Source organism: Ricinus communis, chromosome 4 (assembly GCF_019578655.1).
Source record: "Ricinus communis isolate WT05 ecotype wild-type chromosome 4, ASM1957865v1, whole genome shotgun sequence".
Lineage (NCBI taxonomy): Eukaryota > Viridiplantae > Streptophyta > Magnoliopsida > Malpighiales > Euphorbiaceae > Ricinus > Ricinus communis.
Window position 1 is genome coordinate 19040456 of NC_063259.1, and position 24879 is coordinate 19065334.

At 35.9% G+C, this 24879-nt stretch overlaps 1 protein-coding gene across 1 annotated transcript; it reads right to left on the reverse strand.

The window, feature by feature from the left end:
• Positions 1-16090: 16090 nt before the first annotated feature.
• Positions 16091-21181, reverse strand: LOC8284146 (protein argonaute 2-like). Its single transcript, XM_048373256.1, has 3 exons — positions 20411-21181; positions 18729-19917; positions 16091-17897 (listed from the first exon to the last, which is right to left on the reverse strand). Exons 1-3 carry the CDS (start codon positions 20967-20969, stop codon positions 16436-16438), a joined length of 3210 nt encoding a protein of 1069 aa, XP_048229213.1. The 5' UTR covers positions 20970-21181; the 3' UTR covers positions 16091-16435.
• Between the last annotated feature and the right edge of the window lie 3698 nt (positions 21182-24879).

Sequence of the window (24879 nt, forward strand, 5' to 3'; positions counted from 1 at the left end):
GCCATTATAAATGTAGGTGCATACTTTTTACAGTGGCTTGAACTTGGCCACGAGGCAGATGGTGGATGCAGTTGTAGGTGGGGCCATAAATAGTAAGACGCCAGAGCAGGCCCAGAACTTAATTGAAGAGATGGTCATGAACACATATCAGTGGCAGTCTTCTAGGAGTAGGCCAGGACGACAGGAAGTGGTGAACCAGGTAGATTCTATATCAGCCTTTGCTGCTCAGGTGGAGCTTTTAGCCAAGAAGATTGACCAGCTCTAGATGCCAGTCCAGGCAGCACAGCTTGGCCGCAAGTTTTGTGGTGCGGGCCAGTCCAGGCACTATAGTGAAATTATACTACGGGAGGTATGTTTGCTTCTTCTTCATCTTCTACTACGGACCATGAACAGGTTGATTATATGGGAAATGTGCCCAGGCAGCAGATCAACCCCTACAGCAACACATACAACCCAGGGTGGAGAAATCATCCTAACTTTGGGTGGCAAAACAACAATACCCAAGATCCACTAGGATTTCAGAGGTTGCACCAGCAACAGCCCCAACAATAGACTATTCTCCCTCAACTCCCTCAGAACCAGGAGAAGAAGCCCAATTTAGAGGAGTTAATGATGAAGTTCGTGTCCACTTTAGAGAATAGGTTTTAGCAAACGGACATAGCTCTTAGAAATCAGCAGGCCTCCATACAGAATTTGGAGAATCAGATAGGCTAGATTTCTAAGATACTGGCTGAGAAACAGCCAGGGATGCTTCCTACTATCATAGAGTCAAACCCGAGGGAGCATGTCAAGGCTATCACCTTGAGATCAGGTAAGCAGTTATCTAGTTCATTACCTATGGCTGATGATGATGTTATTATACAGGATAAGCCATCCAAGAAAGAGCCAGAGCCTGAGGTGATAGAGCCTGTGCAAACTGAGGACAAGAAGAAGAGTCCTATGAGGGAATACCAGCCTCCAATTTCATATCCTGCCAGGTTGAAGCAGGAGAAGGTTGATCAGCAGTTTGGTAAGTTCTTGGATTTATTTGAGCAAATGAGGATTAACCTACCTTTTGTTGAGGCTATATCGCAGATGCCAGGTATGCGAGGTTCTTGAAGGAGACTATAAGCAACAAGAGAAAGCTGGAGGACTTGGGACTTGTGACATTAAATGAGGAGTGCTCATCCATTCTTCAAAACAAGCTGCTAGTGAAGAGGCGTGATCCACGGAGTTTCACTATACCTTGTATTTTTTGTGATTTACCTATTAGTGATGCTTCAGCTGATTTAGGTGTTAGCATCAATTTAAGGCCTAGAAGTTTGTTTCAGAAACTAGGTTTAAGTGAACCTAAACCTACTAGGATGAGCATACAGTTAGCAAATAGGACTGAAATATCCTAGAGGAATAGTTGAGGATGTAAACGTAGACAAGTTTATATTTCCTATTGACTTTGTTATTATGGATATGGAGGGTGAGAGTAGCGTGCCTTTAATTCTAGGTAGACCTTTCCTTGCAACATCTAGGCTTGTTATAGATGTGTGTGATGGGAAGTTACAGCTTATAGTAGGTGATGAGACTATTACCTTTGACCTTAGCACTTCTATGAGACATTCACTTAACCATGATGATACTATGTATTTTATGGATATTTTGGATGATATTGTGGAGTCTTAATTATAGGAGATATTATTAATGATCCTTTGCATGTAGCGTTACAGGCTGATGAGGAGGAGTTGTCCAGCGAGGATGTGTTGGAGCAACTTGCTTGTTTGCTGGCTAGTGAGCCCAGCAGGTCTACTGACCATTTTGTTGATATTGACAGATCAGGGGTGCAGAAATTGAGACTTTCACTTGAGGAGCCACCAGCCCTAGAGTTGAAGGAGTTGCCTAAGCACTTGACCTATGCCTATCTGGATGAGGCGGAGAAGCTGCTGGCGATCATTGCAGCTGATTTGACTTCTGATGAGAGGGAGATTACTTTGGCTTCCCTCAGGAAGTATCCCGAGGCCTTTGCATACAACATTGCAGACATTCTTGGAATCAACCCCAGCTATTGTTCACATAAGATCTTGATGGAGGATGATCACAGGCCAATGGTACAACCACGACAACATTTGAACCCGAATATGAAGAAAGTAGTCAAGAATTAGGTAATTAAACTTCTGGATGCAGATTTAATTTATCCTATTTCTGACAGCTCTTGGGTCAGTCCTGTGTAGGTTGTGCCCAAGAAGGGAGGCATGACGGTGGTCAAGAATGAGAAGGATGAGCTAATACCGACTAGGACAGTAACGGGTTTCCGAGTTTACATTGGTTACAAGAGGCTCAATGATACAACTCGGAAGGACCATTTTTTCCCTTCCTTTTATTGATCAGATGTTAGAGCACTTATCAGGGCATATATTTTATTGCTTTCTTGATGGTTTTTCAAGTTATTTTCAAATTCCCATTGCACCTGAGGACCAAGAGAAAACCACTTTCACTTGCCCCTATGGTATGTTCGCATATAGGAGGGTGCCATTCGGTTTGTGCAATGCACCTACTACTTTCCAGAGGTGTATGATGGCGATCTTCTATGATATGATTGAAGAGTCTATGGAGGTGTTCGTGGATGACTTCTCGGTATTTGGTAACTCTTTCTCCCATTGTTTGCTTAACTTAGAGCGTATGCTTGCGCGCTGCGTAGAAGCTAATCTTGTGCTAAATTGGGAAAAGTGTCATTTTATGGTGAGAGAGGGTATTGTGCTAGGGCATAAGATTTCACATGCAAGGATGGAGGTAGATAGAGCTAAGGTAGAGACCATTACTAAATTGCCACCTCCTAGCTCGGTTAAGGATGTTAGGAGTTTCCTTAGTCATGCAGGTTTTTGTAGAAGGTTTATTAAGGACTTTTTTAAGATTGCTAGACCTTTGACTCAGTTGCTTGTAAAAGATGTTCCATTTGTATTTTCTAATGACTGTTTGCAGGCTTTTGAGTTACTTAAAAAGAAGCTAACTACAGCCCCTATTATGGTTTCGCCTAATTAGGGGCTGCCTTTTGAGCTAATGTGTGATGCTAATGATTTTGCAGTTAGAGCTGTTTTAGGACAGAGGCTTGACAAGAAGTTCTAACCAACCTATTATGCTAGCAAGACTTGAAAGATGTCCAGGAGCACTATACCACTACTGAGAAGAGTTACTTGTCGTATACGCTTTCGAAAAGTTTCGCTCATACTTGGTGTTATCCAAGACCGTGGTCTACACGGATCATTCGGCGTTGAGGTACTTGTTTGGAAAGCATGATGCTAAGCCAAGACTGATTCGTTGGATTTGGCTTTTGCAGGAATTCAACATTGAGATCAAGGATAAGAAGGGTGTGGAGAACTTGGCCACAGATCACTTTTCGAGATTGGAGAACCCGAGCCTAGATGCACTTGATGAGAGGGCTATTGATGATAGTTTTTTGGATGAGTACTTGTGCTCTATTCAGGTATCTTTGGATATCCCTTGGTTTTCTGATTTTGTGAATTACTTGGTTGCAAAGGTCCTACCAAAGGGTATGACATTTCAGCAAAAGAAGAAATTCTTTGCTGATTTGAAGTACTATACTTGGGAAGACCCTTTTCTATTTCGAGTTTGTGCAGACCAAGTGATTCGGCGATGCATGTATGGGGACAAGATACTTCAGATTTTGAGGCATTGCCATGAGGGACCGATGGGAGGTCATCAAGCAGCTAACCATACTGCTAGGAAGGTTCTTGATGCTGGATTCTATTGGACGACCATCTTTTGGGATGCTAGAGCATTCGTGCAGGTTTGTGATACATGCTAGAGGTCAGGTAACATCTCTGCTCGTGATGAGATTTTTAATGTTTGGGGCATTGACTTCATACGGCCCTTTCCTTCTTCTTTTGGAAATAAATATATCCTTATTGATGTTGAGTATTTCTCTAAGTGGCCAGAAGCGCAGGCTTTCCCTACTAATGATGCTAGAGTCGTTACTAAGTTCCTTAAGCGACTGTTTGCTAGGTTTGGCGCACCTAGAGCACTAATTAGTGATAGAGGGACTCATTTTTGTAATGCTCAACTGGAGAGAATACTTAAGCGATATGGAGTGACCCATAAGTTTTCTACACCCTATCACCCGCAGACTAGAGGGCAAGTAGAGGTTACCAATAGGGGTTTGAAATGCATCTTAAAGAAAACTGTGGGAGTGAGTAGGAAGGATCGGGTGAATAAGTTAGATGATGCACTTTGAGCATTTAGGACAACCTATCGTACTTCTACAAGTTTTACACCTTATAGGCTTGTGTATGGTAAAGTGATGTGCGTAAAATACACACATCTAAATGAGGTTTTTAAGATTGATTTTATGGACATTTGGATGTGAATTGGTCCCAACACTCACCCTATACGTCTGTTTGTGTGCATTAGGTCTAAAAGAAGTCAAAGAATGATAAAAGGAAGAATTGGAGCATAATTGGATGTCGAAGCTGCCGAAACAAGTTAAGTATGCACATGAGGAAGCTGAACATGGCCATGTTGGTTTCAACACTGGCTGTGTTCCCAACAGGGGCACCAACACGACCGTGTTGGGTGCATCAAACATCAAAGAAAAAGAAGTTCTTAGGGAGCACGGCCACAGAGAGTAACACGGGCATAAACACCAGCCCGCGTTGGGAACACGGGCATCAATACAGCCGTTTTGGCGACGACAGGGGGAATTCATTAAAGAATGAAGAGAGGAAAGAAAGAAATAGAGCGGGGGAGAACGTCCCAAACCCTAATTTTTCTCTCTCTAAGGGTTTTCTGAGCTGGAACCAAAGGAAAAGGAGACTTGGATCAAGGTTTCAATCAGATTCCCTTCAAAGATTGAAGATTGGGCGAGGTTCGTTGATTGGTTTTCAAATCGGGCAAGAGGAACAAGAATCGATTCAATTCGAGCAAGAGGAATTGGGGTTGTTTACTCTCATCCAAGGGTGTAATCGGGTTTCTCTACCTTTACTCATTGTTGTAATTGAATTCTTGTAGATTTTGATAATGAACATGATTAGCTAGATTGATTAAATCCATTGGGATTTCTTTACTATGTTGGCTTAGTATTATATTGTTGGATTGTTTGTGTTAGTTTTGTATTCTTCTTGCTCTTAGTATTAATAAGATAATGCATTATTCATGAGACGTTGTGAATTGTGTGTTTAGATTGCTTTGTGTGATTGAGAAGTCCATTTGGCAATTGGAATTTTGAATAGCAAGAACTGGTTAATAATCGCTTAGAGATAAGGATAATTAACTAGCCGGATTAAGAATTAACAAAGCTTAATAGAGGCAGATTAAAGCTTAATGCTAATTTAAGAATCAATCGTTAGGAAGAGATTCCAACTTTAGGTTATTAGGTTTAGGAATTCAGTTATCTCGAGAGAGAAATCGAATTCGGTTAAGAATTTATCCACGGGTACCATAATTAGACTCACTAATCCTTTATCTTTTGTTTGATTGCCAACTAGTTTAGGTTCCCTTTGGGTTTGCTTTCTTGTCTTGGTTATTTTAGTTATCAATTACTCTTGCATCTCCCTTAGAACTTAGCTTGTAGCTATTAGTTAGTTTAGAAATTATTCATCATTCATTTTAGGTTAATATAACAAAGAACAAAGAAGTAACTCTGGGCTTTCACTTTCCCGAGGAATACAACCTTGATACTCGCCATTAGTGCTAGACTGCATCGATAGGTACACTGCCTTAGATTGTAGCTAACACAAGTAGCACACATCATAAAGCTTGTCATTTACCTATTGAATTAGAGCATAGAGCCCTTTGGGCCTTGAGAACTTGCAATTTTAATGTTGATTTTGCAGGTAGATAGAGATAGTGGCAGCTCAATGAGTGGCGCCAGCAAGCTTATAGCAACTCATTCATCTAACCAAGAAGTGGCACAACAAGCGGTTGAAGGGCTTCAAGGAGTTTCAAGTTGGAGACTAAGTTTTTCTCTATAATTCACATCTCCGTTTGTTCCCAGGGAAGTTCGGGAGTCGTTGTTCAAGACCGTTTGTGATCCAACAGGTGTTCCATATGGCATGGTCGAGTTGCATCATCCTGAGAAGGAAAGTTTCAAGGTGAATGGCCATCACTTGAAGCATTATCATGGAGACTCGTATGAGGTTGAGGAGCAAGTCAATATGGTTTTGTTCTAATGCGAGTGACCTTTCGTATGAGTCCAGCTACATAACTCGGTCAAAAGAAATGCTCTCGGGAGGCATTCCTGAGCTTATCCCTTGCATTTTTGGATTTTTTAGCATTTTACATTTTGGTTAGTTTTGAGCTTAAGTCTTTTCATTTTTTTTATGTTTTTTTATGGTTGACAATTACTTGGTTGTGTAGATTACTGGTTTATACAGGTGTTAGTGCATAAAACAGAGTGAAAGCACATTTTTAGAAAATCAACACGGGCTTGGCACGGTATCAAACATGGCCCGTGTCGGATTCCCCAAGGCGTGTTGGGTGTAAAAAATGGAGCTACACGATTCCCGAGAGTTACACGATTTCCAACATGGCCCGTATTAAAATCGTGTTGATTAGAAGGCGTACACAGACACGGTCCAGGCAGCGAGCATGGCCTGAACACTGCCCGTGTCTAGAACACGAGCGTGTCGGTGTAGAACGGCTATATATACGTGAAATCACAACACGGGCGTATCGATACCGTTTCAAAGAAAATTTTTCCAACTTCTCCAATTTTTGTGTATTCTCTTTACCTCATGTGCATTTTTCTCGCATTTTGTCATCAACCAAGTAAGTTTTCTTCTTCATTTTCTAATTTCTTTTCATTTTCAATTTTTAGTTTTTATTTTTCTGCTTATTTATTTGATATTTTTGTTAGTCTATTCTCGTTATCTTTTTTGTTAACTTTGTTGTTCTATTTTTTAGTTTTTGCTACTGATGTGCGTAAAATGCACACATCTAAATGGGGTTTTTAAGATTGATTTTATGGACATTTGGATGTGAATTGGTCCCAACACTCACCCTATACGTATGTTTGTGTGCATTAGGTCCAAAAGAGGCTAAAGAATGATAAAGGAAAGAATTGGAGCATAATTGGACATCAAAGCTGCCGAAACGAGCTAAGTATGCCCATGCAGAAGGTTAACATGGTCGTGTTGTATTCAACACTGGCCGTGTTGGATGTGTCAAACATTAAAGAAAAAAAAAAGCTTTTAGGGAGCACGACCACAGAGAGTAACACGGCCAGGAACACCAGCCCATGTCCCCAACACGGCCAGGGACACGGCCGTGTTGGAGGCGACAAGGGGTATTAATTAAAAGAACGAAGAGAGGAAAAAAAGAAGGAGGTTAGGGTTAGAACATCCCAAACCCTAATATTTCTCTCTCTAAGGGTTTTCTGAGTTGAAACTAAGGGAAAAGGAGACTTGGATCAAGGTTTCAATCAGATTCCCTTCGAAGATCGAAGATTAGGCGAGGTTCGTCGATTGATTTTCAAATCGAGCAAGAGGAATAAGAATCGATTCAATTGGAGCAAAAGGATTTAGGGCTGTTTACTCTTATCCAAGGGTGTAATCGGGTTTTCTCTACCTTTGCTTATTGTTGTAATTGAATTCTTGTGTATTTTGATAATGAACATGATTAGCTAGATTGATTAAATCCATTGGGATTTCTTTACTATGTTGGCTTAGTATTATATTGTTGGATTGTTTGGATTAGTTTTGTATTCTTCTTGCTTTCAGTATTAATAAGATAATGCATTATTCATGAGACGTTGTGAATTGTGTGGTTAGATTGCTTTGTGTGATTGAGAAGTCCATTTGGCAATTGGAACTTTGAATAGCAAGAACTGGTTAATAATCGCTTAAAGATAAGGATAATTAACTAGCCAGATCAAGAATTAACAAAGCTTAATAGAGGCAGATTAAAGCTTAATGCTAATTTAAGAATCAATTGTTAGGAAGAGATTCCAACTTTAGGTTATTAGGTTCAGGAATTCGGTTATCTCGAGAGAAACCGAATTCGGTTAAGAATTCGTCCACGGGTAGCATAATTAGACTCACCGATCCTTTTTCTTTTGTTTGATTGCCAACTAGTTTAGATTCCTTTTGGGTTTGTCTTCTTGTCTTGATTATTTCGTTTATCAATTACTCTTGCATCTCCCTTAGGACTTAGCTTCTAGCTATTAGTTAGTTTAGAAATTATTTATCGCTAATTTTAGGTTAATATAACAAAGAACCAAGGAGTAACTCTAGGCTTTCACTTTCCCGAGGAATACGACCTTAATACTCGCCATTAGTGCTAGACTGCATCGATAGGTACATTGCCTTAGATTGTAGCTAACACGAGTAGCACCCATCAAGTTTTTGGCGCCGTTGCCGGGGAATTGTTTGAAAACTATAGTGAAATTTGCTATTTGTTAATTTAGCCAAATTTTTTTCTTTTCTTATTATTTTATGATTTTTATTTTTATTTGTTTATTTATTTTATTTTATTTGTACATATTTATGTAATTTAAGTTTATGATTCAGATAGTGAATGATAAGGAGGTTCAATGCTAAACTCAAACTCTTTGTATGACGCATTAGAAAATGGGATTAAGAACCAAGAGAGTGCTAAAAATTGGGATACCCGTGCATCTTTAGAAGCTCGAGTGGAATCGTTTTGCAGGGCTACCGATCAACTCTCCACTCCTATCCTTTCATCTCAAGTTTTTTGTGAATTTTGTTGTGGTTTACATTTGAGTAATTATTGTCCATTATATAGTGATGTTGCTCATTGTTCTTATAACTCTGAACAGGTGAATTATACGGGAAGTTGGCCAAATGACTCGTATGGAAGCACCTACAATCAAGAGTGGAGCACTCATTCACCCTATGAATGGAGCTTAGATGGCCTAGAACCACCAGAATCTCAAAGAACCACATCGAAATTTAATCTTGCACCTTCAACTCAAGATGAAGAGTTAGTGTCGGAGGACCTGATGATAGGTTCATTACAAGTCTTGATGATAGATTCCAACAAACAGAGAGGATACTTGAAGATCAACAAGCCTCGATTAACAACATAGAGCATCAAGTAGGCTTAATCTTCAAGTTACTAGCTGAAGAGCAATTGGGAACTCCATCAAACGCTACTAAATCCGAGGAACATTTGAGCGCCGTCACTTTGCGTTCAGGTGAGAATTTTTCTAGTTTATCTATTATGTTTGACGATGATGCTTATGTGTAGGACGACTCTTTGAACATGGAGATAGAACCAGAAAAGGAAGAGGCAAACATGATCCCTCTGAAAGACTACTAACAGGAACGTACAGTCGATGATGCTGAGTTGTAGTTAGAGGAATTTTTGGTGGATTTTCCACAAGTCCCTTCGATGATGGAAAATGAGCACGAGTTATCCAATGAAGAAGTCTTTGAGGAGCTCGAGTGTCTTCTAGCAAGTCAACCAAGCCAAGGACTGAAGAAAACCATCGACACTCCTTAAGAAATTGCCCAACCATCGATCCTTCCAATTGTTGTTCTATTTTTTAGTTTTTGCTACTATTATTATCATTACAATTTTCATAAATTAATTATATTTTTAAATAGTTGTTTTATTTTCATTTAATTTTACTGTTTGTTGTTTAGCTTAGTTATTTAATTTTCAATTTTTATTTCTACCGTATATTTTTGTTGTTTCATTTGGTTTAAGTGTTAAATTAATTTCAGTTGTTTAGTTTTGCAAGTTAATTCTATGTTCTTTTAATCTGCCCTACATTGTTGAATTTTGGAATTTTGGTTACTGCTGCTTATTAATTTATGTTAGATTGCCATTACGCATTGTTTGGCTATGGGACTATGATCTTCAATTGTTTTCTATTTCGTGCTGGAATGCCATTAGGCATATTGTTTCTTTGCAGGAATCTGAGGTTTGAGGCATTTTCTAATGCCTCAAATTTTCTGTTGTTCCTTTTCAGCCGTTATGCTGCCGAAATCTTGACTATTTTTGTGATGTTTGAATTGTTCAGCTACTATGTATGCACTTTTTCTATCCTTCTATTACTGACTAATACCTTTTCAAGTACAATGTCAAAGCGCACTAGACAGCAGCCTCCAAGACAGGCCTAGTACAAGAGACATCGTGCAGATATAGACGCCTCTTCTTCTCACCAAAGATAGCACACAAAGACCAGTGCAGAGACCCTTAGCACTGCCACCAGCTCCCGCGCGACCCCGACTTTGAACTTCTCAGTCCGTAGACCACGAGTAGCGCTTCCAATCTCTTCGATGGAAGCAAGTAGGGACTAGACGATGTATTGACTTCACCGAACTGGAGAGGGTCGGACTAGCCTCGGAGGTCAGATAGCTCTTTGAGACCCTACCATACGCTCGCTTCTTCAACATCATTGAGCCTACCTACCGGGAGCTTACTATAGAGTTCTACAGTAATTTCTTTCTACAACAGCAGATGCCATTTCTTTCAAGCCTGCAGACAGTTTTCTATAACGGTGCCTCAATTTGGGATGCACTTGGGGCTATGGATTCAGCAGGAGATCACCGGAGAGGCTTACCAGGGATGCCTATATACTCACCCCATTCCTTATGAGAGGATGTAGGATGAGATTATTATCAGGATAGAGCATTACTATCTGAGCCGCTCGAAGGCATCCAGCATTCCAGACCGGCTCTAATATCTACATTCACTTTTGGTATACACCATTACAAATAGAGAGGAGAGCTTTGGGGTAGTGACACAGACTAATGTCTTCATCCTCTAGGCACTATACCAGTGCAGGAAGCTGGATTTGGGCTATCTCCTAGCTAGTCAAATCAGGACCTTTGTAAGGGAGTCTAAGAAGATACATCTCTGTTTTAGCCCCTATATCACACGGTTAGCTAGGAGGTTGGATGTTCTAGATGGCTATTTGGATGAGCTAACCCAGATAGGGAACATGTTACTAGTGGGAGTCTGCCAGATGATTAACATATGGATGGTGACAGCTTCTCAGGGGCCCCATGGCATAGAGTACAGATTAGTTAGCCGGATCCTACGGGAGACTAGGGAGGCCAGAGCTAGAGCACCACAGGACCCAGCTGTAAATGTACCAGAGCTAAGACCATGAGACGTACCTGACCCGACTCATGCTTTCACCCTTTCTCCTGGTGCTTCCTCTTCATACACTGCCAGCACTTCTAGTGCTCAGATAGGTCCTCTTGCAGATCGCTTAGACAGGATTTCAGACCTTCAGGGGCAGCACTTTACTGAGTTCAGGCAGTTCCAGGAGGAGACTAGAGCACAGTTGTAGGGTTTTAACAAGGTACTGCAACAGCTTTTAAAGGGCCTCGAGAGATAGGTTACACAAGCCGATCAAATGACAGCTCAGCTCCAGCGGATGGCCAATTCCAATAAGGATGATGGAGTGCAGTGATTCTTTGATGACCTTGATGATATTGAACTGGACCTCAGCGGTTGTTTCGCAGACGCGACCTAGCCTCCACTAGCCTCAACTTCCACTCAGGACCCTCCACCGTCTACTAGCACAACTCCTGCCGAGGATGCACAGATGCCTCCACCAGCCTCAGCTTCCACTCAGGACCCTCCACCGACCACTAGCACAGCTCCTGCCGAGGACACACTGATTTTCATTTCGCCAGTCTCGGCGAATGATCAGGGCAGTCTCCACTAGTTTTTCTTTCATTTATTTTACTTTTATCTACTTTATTTTTCATACATATTATGTACTTGGATATTATTGCTTTTCTTATTTGTACTTTCCATATGAGGTACCCACTTCGTTTTACACTAAGGACAGTGTGTTCTTCAAGTGTGGGGTGGGTAATTCTTTTCTCTTTCTTATGATTCTTTTGGATGTGTCTGAGATGGTTATCGCTGATGATGTATATTGTTAGGATGTTAGGATACCATTTTTTATGCACTTGAGATATGCTATTCTTGAGCTGATTGATGATTTGATTTATAGAATTGCAGTTACTTTTCTTAGTTGTTCATTGTCCGTGAAAAATAATTAATAGTGTTTAATACATCAACTCTGCTGGATTAAATCAGTGTTACATAATTTTTCTCAAGTTGTCGAATTTTAACTTAGAATGTTGATTATATCATATGGATGTATTTCTTAAGTGATGATTCAATTAATGATATTGAGAACCAATTGCAATTAATGCCATACTTCAAATGTGAGATTTTGAGCCATTTTGAGTATTCATTATACATATGTTCTTTATATTTCTTGTTTGAGTGTGCATTGTACTTGGCTTTGCTTCTAGAACTTGCTCTATAATGCTTGTTCAGGTTACATGAATTCGTGAATACTAGGAGATGGTTTGGGCAACTTAGGATTCACCACACTTGGCCAAACGCCTACCCTTTGTGTTTCTATTAGTTAGCCATGTTTGAGCCTTTACCCCTTTCTTCATTTTTACACCACTTCTCACTTTACATTTTAGCCTTTTCATTTCATGTTTTTTTTCTACCTTTATGCTAGAATTTTTATGATTTGCTCACTCTTATTTGGAATTAAAATGCCATTTGCTATGTTGGTAAATTAACTAAGTCCTTTTGATATTTTAAGATGCTCCCTTCAATCCAAACTGTATTTTTGCTCTTTACTTTATTCAGTTGTATGCAGCAGTTTTTTTATAAGCTACTAGTCCAATTTTGTTCAAAAAAATTCTTTATTTCTTTATCTCTTTATTAGATTTATAGTATTTTCGAGCGTTATTCTACAAGAGGATAAGTCGACTGGCATCGCCCTGAACTTCACTCCTCACTCAAGGCGCACTAACCACCGCATGTCTGCCTTTGCGCGAAGTTAATAAATTGGTTCCACTTCTTGACCGAGGACGAGGAGATCTTGTGAAACCTAATCCAGTCTATTTGCAGCCATGTGACACTACACTCTATTGGGCTAAATCCATCAACATCTATTGCTGGGCTTTGGTGATTGAATAGAGGCTCTTTAGAGATGAAGACTCTGCTCCCGCCCTTCATTCATAAGGTCTCAAAGTAGAGACTTTAGGTAGGTGGAAAAGCATACATTGTTGTTTATTGCAAGGATTTCCAGCATTTTCACACTTCTTTCCCAAATTTCCATACCTTTACCTTAGCTCATTACAATCCTTGTAAAGACCCTTTGATTTTGTATTCATTATTCACGGTACCGGAGATAAGATTTATCAGTAAGCTTATGGTGAGCGGTTTTATGCATTTGCTTTCAGGGATTTATTTTTCACCTTAGACACACTTTGAGTGATTTGAATGATCCCTGTGAGGCATTAGTTTTTTATATTTGTTATTGAGTTATTGTTTAAGTTACTCATGCATTGATATTATCTCCATCCTTTGTTAATAATTTGCAACTTGATTTACGATTTGAGTTTCTTTTGAGATGTGTTGAATGCTATTTATTGTGGCCTAGGGGCATGAACTTTGAGGACTTGCTGATTGGATTTTTAGGAGTTGAATTGCTAATTGCTTGAGGACAAGCAAAAGCTTAAGTGTAGGGTGATTTGATGTGCATAGTCTTACACATGTTTGCTTGCATATTATTGAGCATTTTCTTAGCATTTATTGTCTTTTTATTCCAAGAGCACCATGTTTTATGTCCTTTTGTATTCCATGATATTTTATAGGTCCATCATCAGTGTGCGAGAAATTTTAGATTAATTATGGGCAAAAACAAACATAATCAGAAGCGTTTGACCTCAGGTTGACTTTTGGGAAGTCAATACGGCCTGTGTTTGTGCCCGTGTAGAGGTTCCTAGGCTGTGTAGCTTAAGCACTTTGAAGCAACATGGTTCCCGAAAAAAATAAGCCCCAGAGCACGGCCCATGTTGGCTAATATGAGCCAGAACACGCTCGTGTTTCAGCGCAGTATAAAATTGAACGAGCCAGTAAAGAGAAAAGTTTTGCGATTTTGACTCTTCATCTTTCTCTATAATTTCTCTAGACGCGTTTCAGACATCCCGAGGAGGCTTCCAGGAGATTGATTCCACCTTTTGACGTCAGATTCTGATTCTTGGGATTCAATTGAAGATTGAAGAGGAGTTTTGGAGCAATTCAAGAGGCATTTTGGAGATCATTTGCAGTGTAGATCAAGGCTTTGAGTTGTTCATCCTAGGAAAAGAGTATATATGTTTCGATTTCTTTATTCTTTCATTGTAATTGAATTTTTATTTATTTTAGATATGAACATGTGTAGCTATATTGATTGAACCCATTGGGGTTCCTTACTATGTTGGCTTTTGCACTGGATTGTTAAGATTGTATGAGTTTCTTTTCTTATATTCTTTTTGCAAATAATAAAAGAAATCCAGTTTTCTTTATATTGAATGTATGGATTATTGTTTATAGAATTCTTTTAGTAGTTGAGAAATTCTAATTGAATTTGAAAATTTAATTGCAAGAATAAGTTAATTTTCACTTAGAGATAAGGTCAATTAATTTACCGGATTAAGAATTAACAAAGCTTAATAGAGGTGGATTAAAGCTTAAGGCTAACTTAATAATCTATCGTTAGGAAGAGATTTCAGTTTTAGGTTCTTAGGTCTAGGAATTTGGTTTTCTCAAGTGGGAAATTGAATTCAGTTTAGAATCTATAAACGGGTTGCATAATCGGACTCAACAATCTGTTATCTTTTGTTTGATTGCCAATTAGTCTAGGTCATCTTTGAGTTTACTTTCTTGTCTTGATTATTCCCTTTTCTCATTCACTCTCGCATTACATTTAAAATTCAGCTTTTAGTCATTAGTAAATTTAGAAACTTTCGTTATTAATTTTAGGCTAAATAACAAGGAATCAATAGTAACTCTAGAATTTCACTTTTCCGAGAGATACGATATTTTTAATATTTGTCATTGTGCTAGGCTGCATCGATAGATTCACTGTCTTAGTTATAGTTGCATAAGCATCGCATCGCTTGATTTATCTAGCCTCGTATGCCTCAGAGTTTACTTTAGGTCTGCATTACTTAGAGGATGCCCCGAATGGGCTGTTTCAATTCTTGAATTTGGATGTCCATAGTGTTTGTTTTTCTATATTAGTGGTTCTTTAAGCCTGAGGCTTGTCCTCTTGTAACCAAAAAGAAGTTGCAGCAAAAGAATATGGAAAAGAAAAAGTGAAGGATAGGCAGGCTTGAACGGGGCATGGACTGAAAAGGGGGAAAAAGAAAATGATTTTCTCGAAATTGTTGATCCGCATAAGCGGTATATGGTATTGGCATTGATACGCCTTCTTTTTAACATCTATGTTTTGCTTAGTTGTGGATTTATAATTTTATATTACATAAAATGATTTTTGATGAAGTTGAAAGAAGAATTAAGAAATGTAAAATTTAAAACAATGAGTTTAAGAAATGGATATTGAAAAGAAATGACAGAAGGGATAGTTAAGGAATCAATTAAAATAACGAGCTATTATTTATTTATTTCATGCTCAAGGAGTTTCTCTTTTTATCCTAACTTTAATTATGTTTAATTTAGATAAAGGTATAACGGATGATCATACAAAGTCATAAATATATAAAAGAAAAAAACTTAATTATTAGGCGGAATATATATTTAAATATTTATATTTTTAATCATTTAATCATCCTAATATTTTGAATTTTCAATTTAATTTAGTAAATATTTAAATTTTGTTACCTAATAAATGTTTGAATTTTATTTTTTTAACCTCTTATATACTTTTATTGTTCGATTTAACTTAATAAATAATTATTTTTTTAATAACATTTAAATATTTATGAGCAGTACATATAAATATTTTGAATAAAATCACGTATTAAAAAGTATTTAAATATAACAAAAGAAAAAAATAAAATTCAAATTTAATTAAAAATTAAGATATGTTTATATTAAAAATTAAGATATTAGAGTAACTAAATAGATAAAATTCGGATGTCTAAATATGAATTTAACTTTATTATTATCATCATTTCATATTTTTTAAAATAATTTAATATTTCACATCAAATTACCATCTTACTTTTAGTCAAAGACCGAATAATATACGAATTGGAATTTATTTGTTTCACATAACTATCATTTAAAATCTTAATTCCTTTCACATTCACTAGTGGGTTTTTAGCTCTAACGTTACTTATTTTATTATGTATAAAGTCTGTATAAAAAGAAGAACAAATTTCACCTGCTAGTAATAGCATTAAGAGCAATAAACAAACTTAATAAGAGTAAATTAAAAAAAAAAATACTTACAAGTATCATTGAAATGGAATAGTTTTAACTTAAAAAAATGAAAAAGCATAGTGCTCCTCTTACAAACATGCTTTGGACAAAAAGGCAATGATAAAAAAAGAGCTTATATAACCCATTAGATTCACGCACAAACTCCTTCACTATTTACTAGTCTGCATAGAAAAGGAGTGAACCTGCGCAAGGGAAGTTTCAACAAAAGATGGTAACCATCCCCCATCTCCATCAACAGAGAGAAGAAGACTTGCCAACTGCAGTCTGTTCAAACAAAAAACATTATGTTCTCCAGTTCAGCATGTAATCTGTAGAACCTATCGTCCAATGAAGCTGCTGACGACAGTGACGATGATGCTGCTGAAGAAGATGAAGACGTTGCTGATGCTGGAGATTGTCCATCCATTACTGCCTCATAGTACAACCTGCCTCTGTAAGCAACAAGATCAGCATAGTACACTGGGGGGACCAAAGACACTGGTTTAGTGCACCGAGCAAATGTGTAGCACATATTATATATAAGCTTCTGCAGTTGGTCAGAGCTGAAACCATGCTCATCCCAAAGGACATGGTAATGTGTCGGCTTGCTTGTCCCGAGGCTTCCATAGTGACTACAAAGATAAAAATCAAACTCAAATGGATGCACAATTTTTGTGTCCACAACTGTGCCAGGAGTCACATTTCCATTAGAGCTACCATCACTCCTCGCAGGGAATAATCGAGTCTGGTGCCGCTTCTGGGCTACAATGAGTGTAACAGTTGGGGTATAATTGACTGACTGGAATGCTCTCTTGAGATCTATTAACTCTTCGTTGAGAACCATATCAAACTGACCTTCACTTACTCCATCACGGAATATCACAATATTCCCTGGTCTGACTTTATTCAGCAGAGCATAAGTTTCAACAAGCTCAAGACACATATCACCAAAATTCAGAATCTTTTCTTTACGATGATCCTGTGGACGAACCCGAGCTGCATATCGATTTGCAGCTGGCCAATTTACAGTAGCAACAACAGCAGCTATAGATGGACTTGTCGTGTTTCGGGAGCCTGGATGATTAACATCAGCCCCCAAAAACATAACATGATCCTCACCTTCAAAGTATGGAAGTCGGTCGTTGAGCTCTACATTGCTACCCCCAAGCTTTGCATTGATCTTGAGAGCAAGATTAGCAAAATATTGGTCATGTCCTTTGTTGGCATAATCAGACAAACAGCATTGAGTCACTACACCAACCTTGGTCTCAGAAATCCACTTGAGATACTTGTAACCAGGATCCTTTCTAGACATCACACAAATAAGAATCTGCAATCGGCCTTTGCCAGCCTGATTGGCCCGGTCAATCACAATTTCAAGCAGATGATGAAGCAAATCTATATTAGTTAACTTATGCATGGTAGAGGGATGACAAAAAAGAGGCTTATTAATAGAGATTCCTAGATTCTTACAACGAGCCGTAAGCTTTGAAATGAATTGCTCTTGCATCAATCTGAAACGACCACGCTCAGAGGAGCTAAAGTCAAGCACAGCCCACAGTTCAATTGCTTTTCCTTCCACCACTCCTTTTCCAACAAGATTCCAGTGGCACTTCTCCTTGTCAACAGCAATTTTAATCACCTCACCACTACAAGTACTTAGCTTCAATTCTGGTGGCCCAATCACACGGCCAACAACTGATGTCATATTCATGTCAACTTCCATGCCAAAATTGCGGACTATGTTCCCACTGGCAGCAGGTTGCATAAAAGATCATTAGAAACTGAGCACAGTTCAAAAAACTGTCTCACAGGTGATAACCCAAACCATATAATTAATCTTTGTAAATGTTATGCAAGTATTTAATAATTGATTGTCAATATAATGCAACTCTATCATGTAACGTTTATATTGGCAACTTGACAGATATTGTAACCTCTACAGAAAATTCTTTAACCACATCGTGAGACCTAAGTAAACACTTAACCAATAATGCAAATCCCTGATACCTTAAAAGAAAACATACACCTTCAAAAATTGATCTTTAATTATGCAACATCAATTACCAGTATTCACATACTTCTGACAATATCCTCCACAGCCTGAGATATATTCATTATCCTTTTCTTAAAAAAGAAGGAAAGAAAAAGATTGACAGTAATGTAGCAGACAACCAAGAATAATCAATGTTAATGAAAATTGAAGCAAAATGAAGTTCACTGCAGACGTGGACAGGTTCTTGAATAAAATAATAACAAAAGCATGTAACTCTAGCAGCATTCAGTTTCAGCACAACATAGAAAATGTCACCAAGATATTTAAGCATCCACCCCATATGTAATGATAGAAACAGATTGATTATCCAATTGCTAATGTTTTTAGAAGTATAATTATTAAAGAAGAGAAAGAAAAGCATATGTGGCAAGCGGTTTATCAAGTAACACCAAAAATAATCCATAACATAATAATGATAAAATAGTTGCATCAAAATTCAGAAGCAAAAACAATCAATAGGAAGAGAGCTCAAGTATATGTGTGTTTTTGTACATAAAACAACAAAGTATGATGTGTATATACATACCCGCAAGGTCCATCTCTAGAGCGTACCATGTCGCATATTATCCTTTCTCTGTCCCTTGGAGATGCCAATGACATTGTCTTCAAGAACAGGGCTGAATCTTTATCCAAATGTTCTTTTGGATATATCTGACCCTCAACCAAGACACAGAATTCCATTGGCACAAAATTCTTCCGATTATTTCTTCCCAAATCAAGACAAGGAATGTCCTTGTATCTTATATCCTGGTACTTTTGCCTGAAGTATTCAACAAGGCTAACTTGCCTTGGTGGAGCTCTCCCATCAGGATCTTCAGCAGCAAATGAAATATGTTGTGTATTATCCTTTGTCAGTCCAACAATGGTATATTTTTGTTTGGTGATGCGATGAGTCACTGAAACTTTTAGCCCCTTCAATGCATTCTCAACATCTCTTCTAAAGCTTCTAAAATCATTTACATTAAATCCAGGGATATACTCCATAAGAAAATCTATCACCGGCAGTCGCTTACGAAATGCAAGAACAGAGTAGTCCAAGCACATAGCTAGACCCTGAAAGGTGGGCTTGAGGCTATGTTGAAACCCTTTAGAAGCAGTGATGCCATATCCCAGGCTATCTTCTTTACATGCATTGACAGAGTGGAAGCTGCGGCCAACCGAAATCATATGTCTAGCTGGATTCTCCTTCATCACAACATCCATCCCTTGCAATATATCACGAGGGATTGACAAAAGCTTTCCGCTTAAATAGTCCTTCAACTTGCATAACTTAAGTTCACTCACAAACTTTATAGTGAATGTGTAAGTACGATCTCTCATGTCTTCCCCCTCAGAGAACTCCACCTTAAACTTTCCAGTGGGCAAAGGAACTGCACTGAAAATATTCTTCTCACCATCATATGCAGTCATTGACAATGGAAACTGAGATGGATCTTCAGTAAATAATTTATTCCTGATTGTTGCCAAATTAGACTTGGACATTTTTACAGCACGACCACCCTTGGGGGCCACATCTGGTTTAACATCAATGTCATAATGTCTGATGATACATTCAGAATTGAACCTGACAGGAAAATGATTTACACGAAGATTAGCAGTTCGGATGGCTAGTCTGCCACCTTTATCTGGTCTTTTAACAGGGACAACTCTGGTGGCAGTATCCGAAGAAGATGAACAAGAAGCCAGATGCCTCGAAATATTCAGAGATCGCATACCTGTAAGATCAGCAAAACAATATAAAATTACTAAAAAGATTGAGCTTTAAAATATGACTCGTACCCCTCATGCCTGAGGAAAACCTTTAATAAGCTCTGAATGTGCCAAAATAAATCAAATAAATAAATAAAAGATAAAAATCCTTAAAATAGTTAGATTACTATGTAGTGATTTAAAAGATACTGCTAGGCAGCCAAAAATGAGAAATGAAGAGAAAATGATCCAATGCAAGTTGTCAAAAACTAAATTTACAGATCCAATTCATCAATAACAATTACTTTAAATGATATGACAATGATCATGTTAAGCAGCTTTTAATGACAATGGAAGTAAGGAAAAACATCCAATACAATTTGTACAAAAGTGAAATCCATAAATCCAATCAATCAGACCCAAATCACTAATGAAAGGTTCCAACTAACTTCAGATCAACAATATCATCGTTTAGAACACATTTAGCAAAATTAAATAGCAAGTGAGAGACAATTATACCAGATAAAGTCTGAGATTGGAGAGTATCATCATTTCTCCGAGGAGCAGTAGGCATAGGAGGGTTCGTACTTATGGGTCCCTTTCCTACAGATCCGCCACCTGTTCCTCCACCACCATTATACTCACCTCTTGTGGGTCCCGTCAAACCACCATCACGATCCCGACTCACACCTTGATTACTGCTAGGTCTCCAACTTTCTTGCTGATTATACAAACTACCATCACGACCGTGACTCACACCTTGATTACTGCTAGGTCTCCAACTTTCTTGCTGATTATACAAACCACCATCACCACCCTGACTCACCCCATCATTACTGCTGGGTCTCCAGCTCTGTTGCTGATTATACAAACCACCGTCAGGACCGCGAGTCACACCTTGATTACTGCTTGGTCTCCAACTTTGTTGCTGATTATAATGCTGTTGCTGTTGTGGACGACGACGATGATGATGATGATGGTGGCGTTCATGTTGTTGATTGCCGCCACCACCTCTTGCTCTTTGACCTCCTCTTCCACCGCCACCTCCTCCTCTTCCACCACCACCTCCTCTCTCCATTGGACCAATCGGGATTGGGTTACTCGTTAATGCTTCCTTACTATCTTTACTCTCCGCACAATAAAACCAAAATCCACAAGAAAAAAAAGGACATAAGAAATAGCAGAGACTGGCACACAGCAGCGCTGACCATGAAGTAGCAGAATATATTTGGAAAAACTACAAGTAGAAGACATAAATACCCTTACATGGTACTAATACTTATCATGGGAAAAACAATGGGAACTGAACATCTAGATGAGCAAAGAATTCTCCTACTTTATTGAGGTTTTAAATTTGAGATTTTAATATATTACCGCTATAAAGTTTTAAATAGTATTTTCGTTATAGGAAAAAAATTTATCTAACATCTTCTAGATTAATTTTAAATATATTTACATTAACAAAATATTATAACTTATATCTGATCTAAAAAATTCAATTCTAAAATTTAATTTAAATTCAATTAAAATTAAGAATGTGTAATGTATCTTTTTTAGTATTCGCAAGTGCACGAACCGTTCCTATGAGACCACTTATTATAAAAACTAATTATCAACACAAAACAATAAAAGTAAATCTAAACACTCTAAATCGTATGTTTGAGAGGATAATGGTCATAAAGTAAAGTAACTAAACAATAAATAAATATGCAATACAAATGCAAATGCTTATGATCTAAAACTATATGATAAAAATAGTATTTAGTCTAGCTATTTACTTAGTAATCTCCTTGTTTTACTTTAAGCCTAGATCTAATGAATGAGATGGTGATGTGCCTTTTCCCTAAATCATTCAAGCTAATGATGCAACTTAGGTTTGTTATACTAATATAAATTAAAGTAAAGATGATATTTTTAATACTTTTAAACCTAAAAATTTTCATAACAATTACTACTGCTAGATTAATATGATGGTTAACTAACAATAATAACTGAAACTAATAAGGATATAAAGGTAAATAAATCATTCATTAAATAAATAAATAACAAGGTTCATGCAAAAGTAGAAAGACTAAACTAAACACCTATGAAAACTAGCCTAACATATTTAACCCAATGATCATGGTATTAAATAGAAAGACAAAAAATAAAAAAGTAAAAAACTCCCTCAAGATCCAGAATTTCTTCAAGTAGGAAGAAGATTGGTCCTCAGTCTCCACTTCTTGAAAAGCTGCTTAGATCCTAAAAAAACAATGAAAACTAAAACTAAAGTGTTTATGAAGAACTGTAGAGAATTATGGAGAGAATAATGGTGGTAGGTGTAGAGAGTAGGTAGGAGAAAAGTCTCCTCCTTCTTGCATCATCTTCCTCTTTTTAGGGTTTTGCAGAGATTTATATAGAGCAGAGTCCTCCTCTAAATAAATCTCTTAGAAATGAGTATACTAATATAAGTCTATCTAATAGATAAGACTTTAAGTATCTTAATCTCCGCCAAATACTATCTCATAAATAACTTTTAAAATAAATCTTAATAATTATATAGAATGACTAAAATATCCATTAGAATCTTGGGTCTTGATACGAACATATCCAATTAAGCTTCTTTTAGCTCCATATTTTTCTCTTTTTACTAATATTCCTGAAAATAGACAATTAAGCTTAAGTAAGGTCAAAACACATATTTTCACCATTTTATATATAGAAATATATCATTAAAGCTTTAAAATACCCTTAAATATCTATATATAATTTGGACCGATCAAGGTGTATTGAATTAAAAGAATTAAAAACTCTAGTTGAATTTAATAGTTCGAGTCTATTCAATTGTAATTTTAGAAAATTATTTATAAGCCATGGAGTATTCAATATTGTTTTAAAGACTTTAAAAAAGTTTATTAAAATTAAAAATAAGTTAGTATTCTCAAAAAGTCATTAACTTTTATAACAATGGACTATTCTATACTTTTAATGACTTTATATGTATTATTATGAATGAAAATTTGTAAACAAATTCTCTTTCATTTCTCCTCAAGATTTTAATAGACTTTTTAAAAAAAATTATATTTCTTATTCTCAAATTCTCATATATTATTATCTTCATTTATCTTCGTCATATTCTCTACTTTTAAAAAGAATAAAAGATTAGACGAAACTCAAAAACTAAAAATTATTTACTAATAATAATTTATTATACTCATAAATACAAAAAAATAACTATAAATTTTTAATTTAATTTTTAGAGCAGCTCTTATAAAAAATATGAATTTCAAATAAATAATAGTAATTTTTGAAGGATTGTTTTAGAGAAACAATCCCACCATAGACTTCTAGTTTTATTAGAATGATTATTCGGTTAATTATTTCTATTGGAAAACGCTATTGTTGTTAATTTAGTTATTTATCAAATAGGTGAATAAAATATAATGAGTATAACATAAATTTAGTGGTTTAATTGGAGACAAATTGTGATACGATAGTTTCTTTTTAAAAAAAATTATTAGCTTGACCAAAAAATAATATTCATCTTAGAAAATTTTAAAATGGATGTATTTGATACAATAATAAAATAAAGTTCATTGCTTGTCTATGAAGTTGCATGTAACATTATGTATAATAATGCTTGAAGTAAATGTAAAACAAAAATAGTAAAAATATAATGATTAATTTCATTTTTGAATAATTGCATAATCAAGAAATAATAGTTGTAAAATAGAGAAAAATCTATCAATCTCTATATATATTAATTTCTGATATCTAAATTTTTTTTGACATGTGTATATAATTTTTGACACATAGAATTTTTATTTTGACATGTGTACTATCTTTGAAATATAAGATTCAAGCTTATGTGTAATTTTATAGTTTTTTTTATTAATTTATTAATTAATAAATTATATTCTTAATTAAATACTGACTTTAATCCTAAAATAAGCATATTTATTATACTTTAATATTATGTTAACTAAGAAATAGTTTTCTAATCAGATAATGATATTAATTCTATTCTAAAAAATAGTATATTAATTATATTTTAATATTATATTAACTAATAAATTAGTTTTTAATTAGATGATAATTCTAATTCTAAAAAATAACATCTTAAATTATATTTTTAATATTATATTTAATAATAAGTTAATTTTTAATTCTAATAATAGTAATATCATTTAAAATTAAGTTATATAATATTTAAATTAATTAATAATATATTTAAAATAATTTTTATATTATAGCACTAATAGAATTTTAAAATTTTAAAAAATTAAAGATATTTAAAACTAGTTACTTTGCTATTATTTTTAAGATATTATAAATTAATATTAAATGTAAAAAAAGTTATTAAACTGTATCTATCAGTATAATTTTATAATCAGAATAATAATAACGATCGTACAACGTACAGGTAAACGAGTAGTATCTACAAAATAAAAGCCTATGAAAGTCATTCATAAATTCATAAATTCTATAAAAATCATTAAAAATTCATGAAGCATTCATAAACTCTTTAAAAATAACTCATTTAAAAGAAGTTTATAAGAATCTTTAAACATCTTAATTACTACATTCTTATAAAAATCAATGAATACTCTATAAAAAATATAAATTTTTGAATCAAAATTCCAAATTAATCATACTTATTTTCTAAATTTAAATCTATAAATCGATGAGATAGTTAAATTCAGTTCATCTGAATTTTATTAGTATATAATAAAAATTCAACTAGTCCTATGAACTTTGTACTATAAACTTTACATTAGGCTGATTAAGTTATTCAAAGCTGAAATCTTGATTAATATTCATATGGAGAAGTTTTTATTAGGGGTGAATACAGTTTGGAAAAATTTAGAAATTTAAAAATTTTTAAAACTATATTAAATGTTGAAGATTTAAAAATTAAATTTCCAAAACTGTACTTTAATATAAGAATTTTCATCCCAAACCATGTCAATTTTTTGAGATAGTTTGGTACGAAATTTGGATCTAATGGA

Coding starts and splice junctions, on each gene's coding strand:
- LOC8284146 (XM_048373256.1), bottom strand. CDS start 20,969: ATGGAGAGAGGAGGTGGTGGTGGAAGAGGAGGAGGTGGCGGTGGAAGA. Junction 19,918..20,410: donor CCAATCTCAGACTTTATCTG/GTATAATTGTCT, acceptor CTGATCTTACAG/GTATGCGATCTCTGAATATT. Junction 17,898..18,728: donor TCTAGAGATGGACCTTGCGG/GTATGTATATAC, acceptor ACCTGCTGCCAG/TGGGAACATAGTCCGCAATT.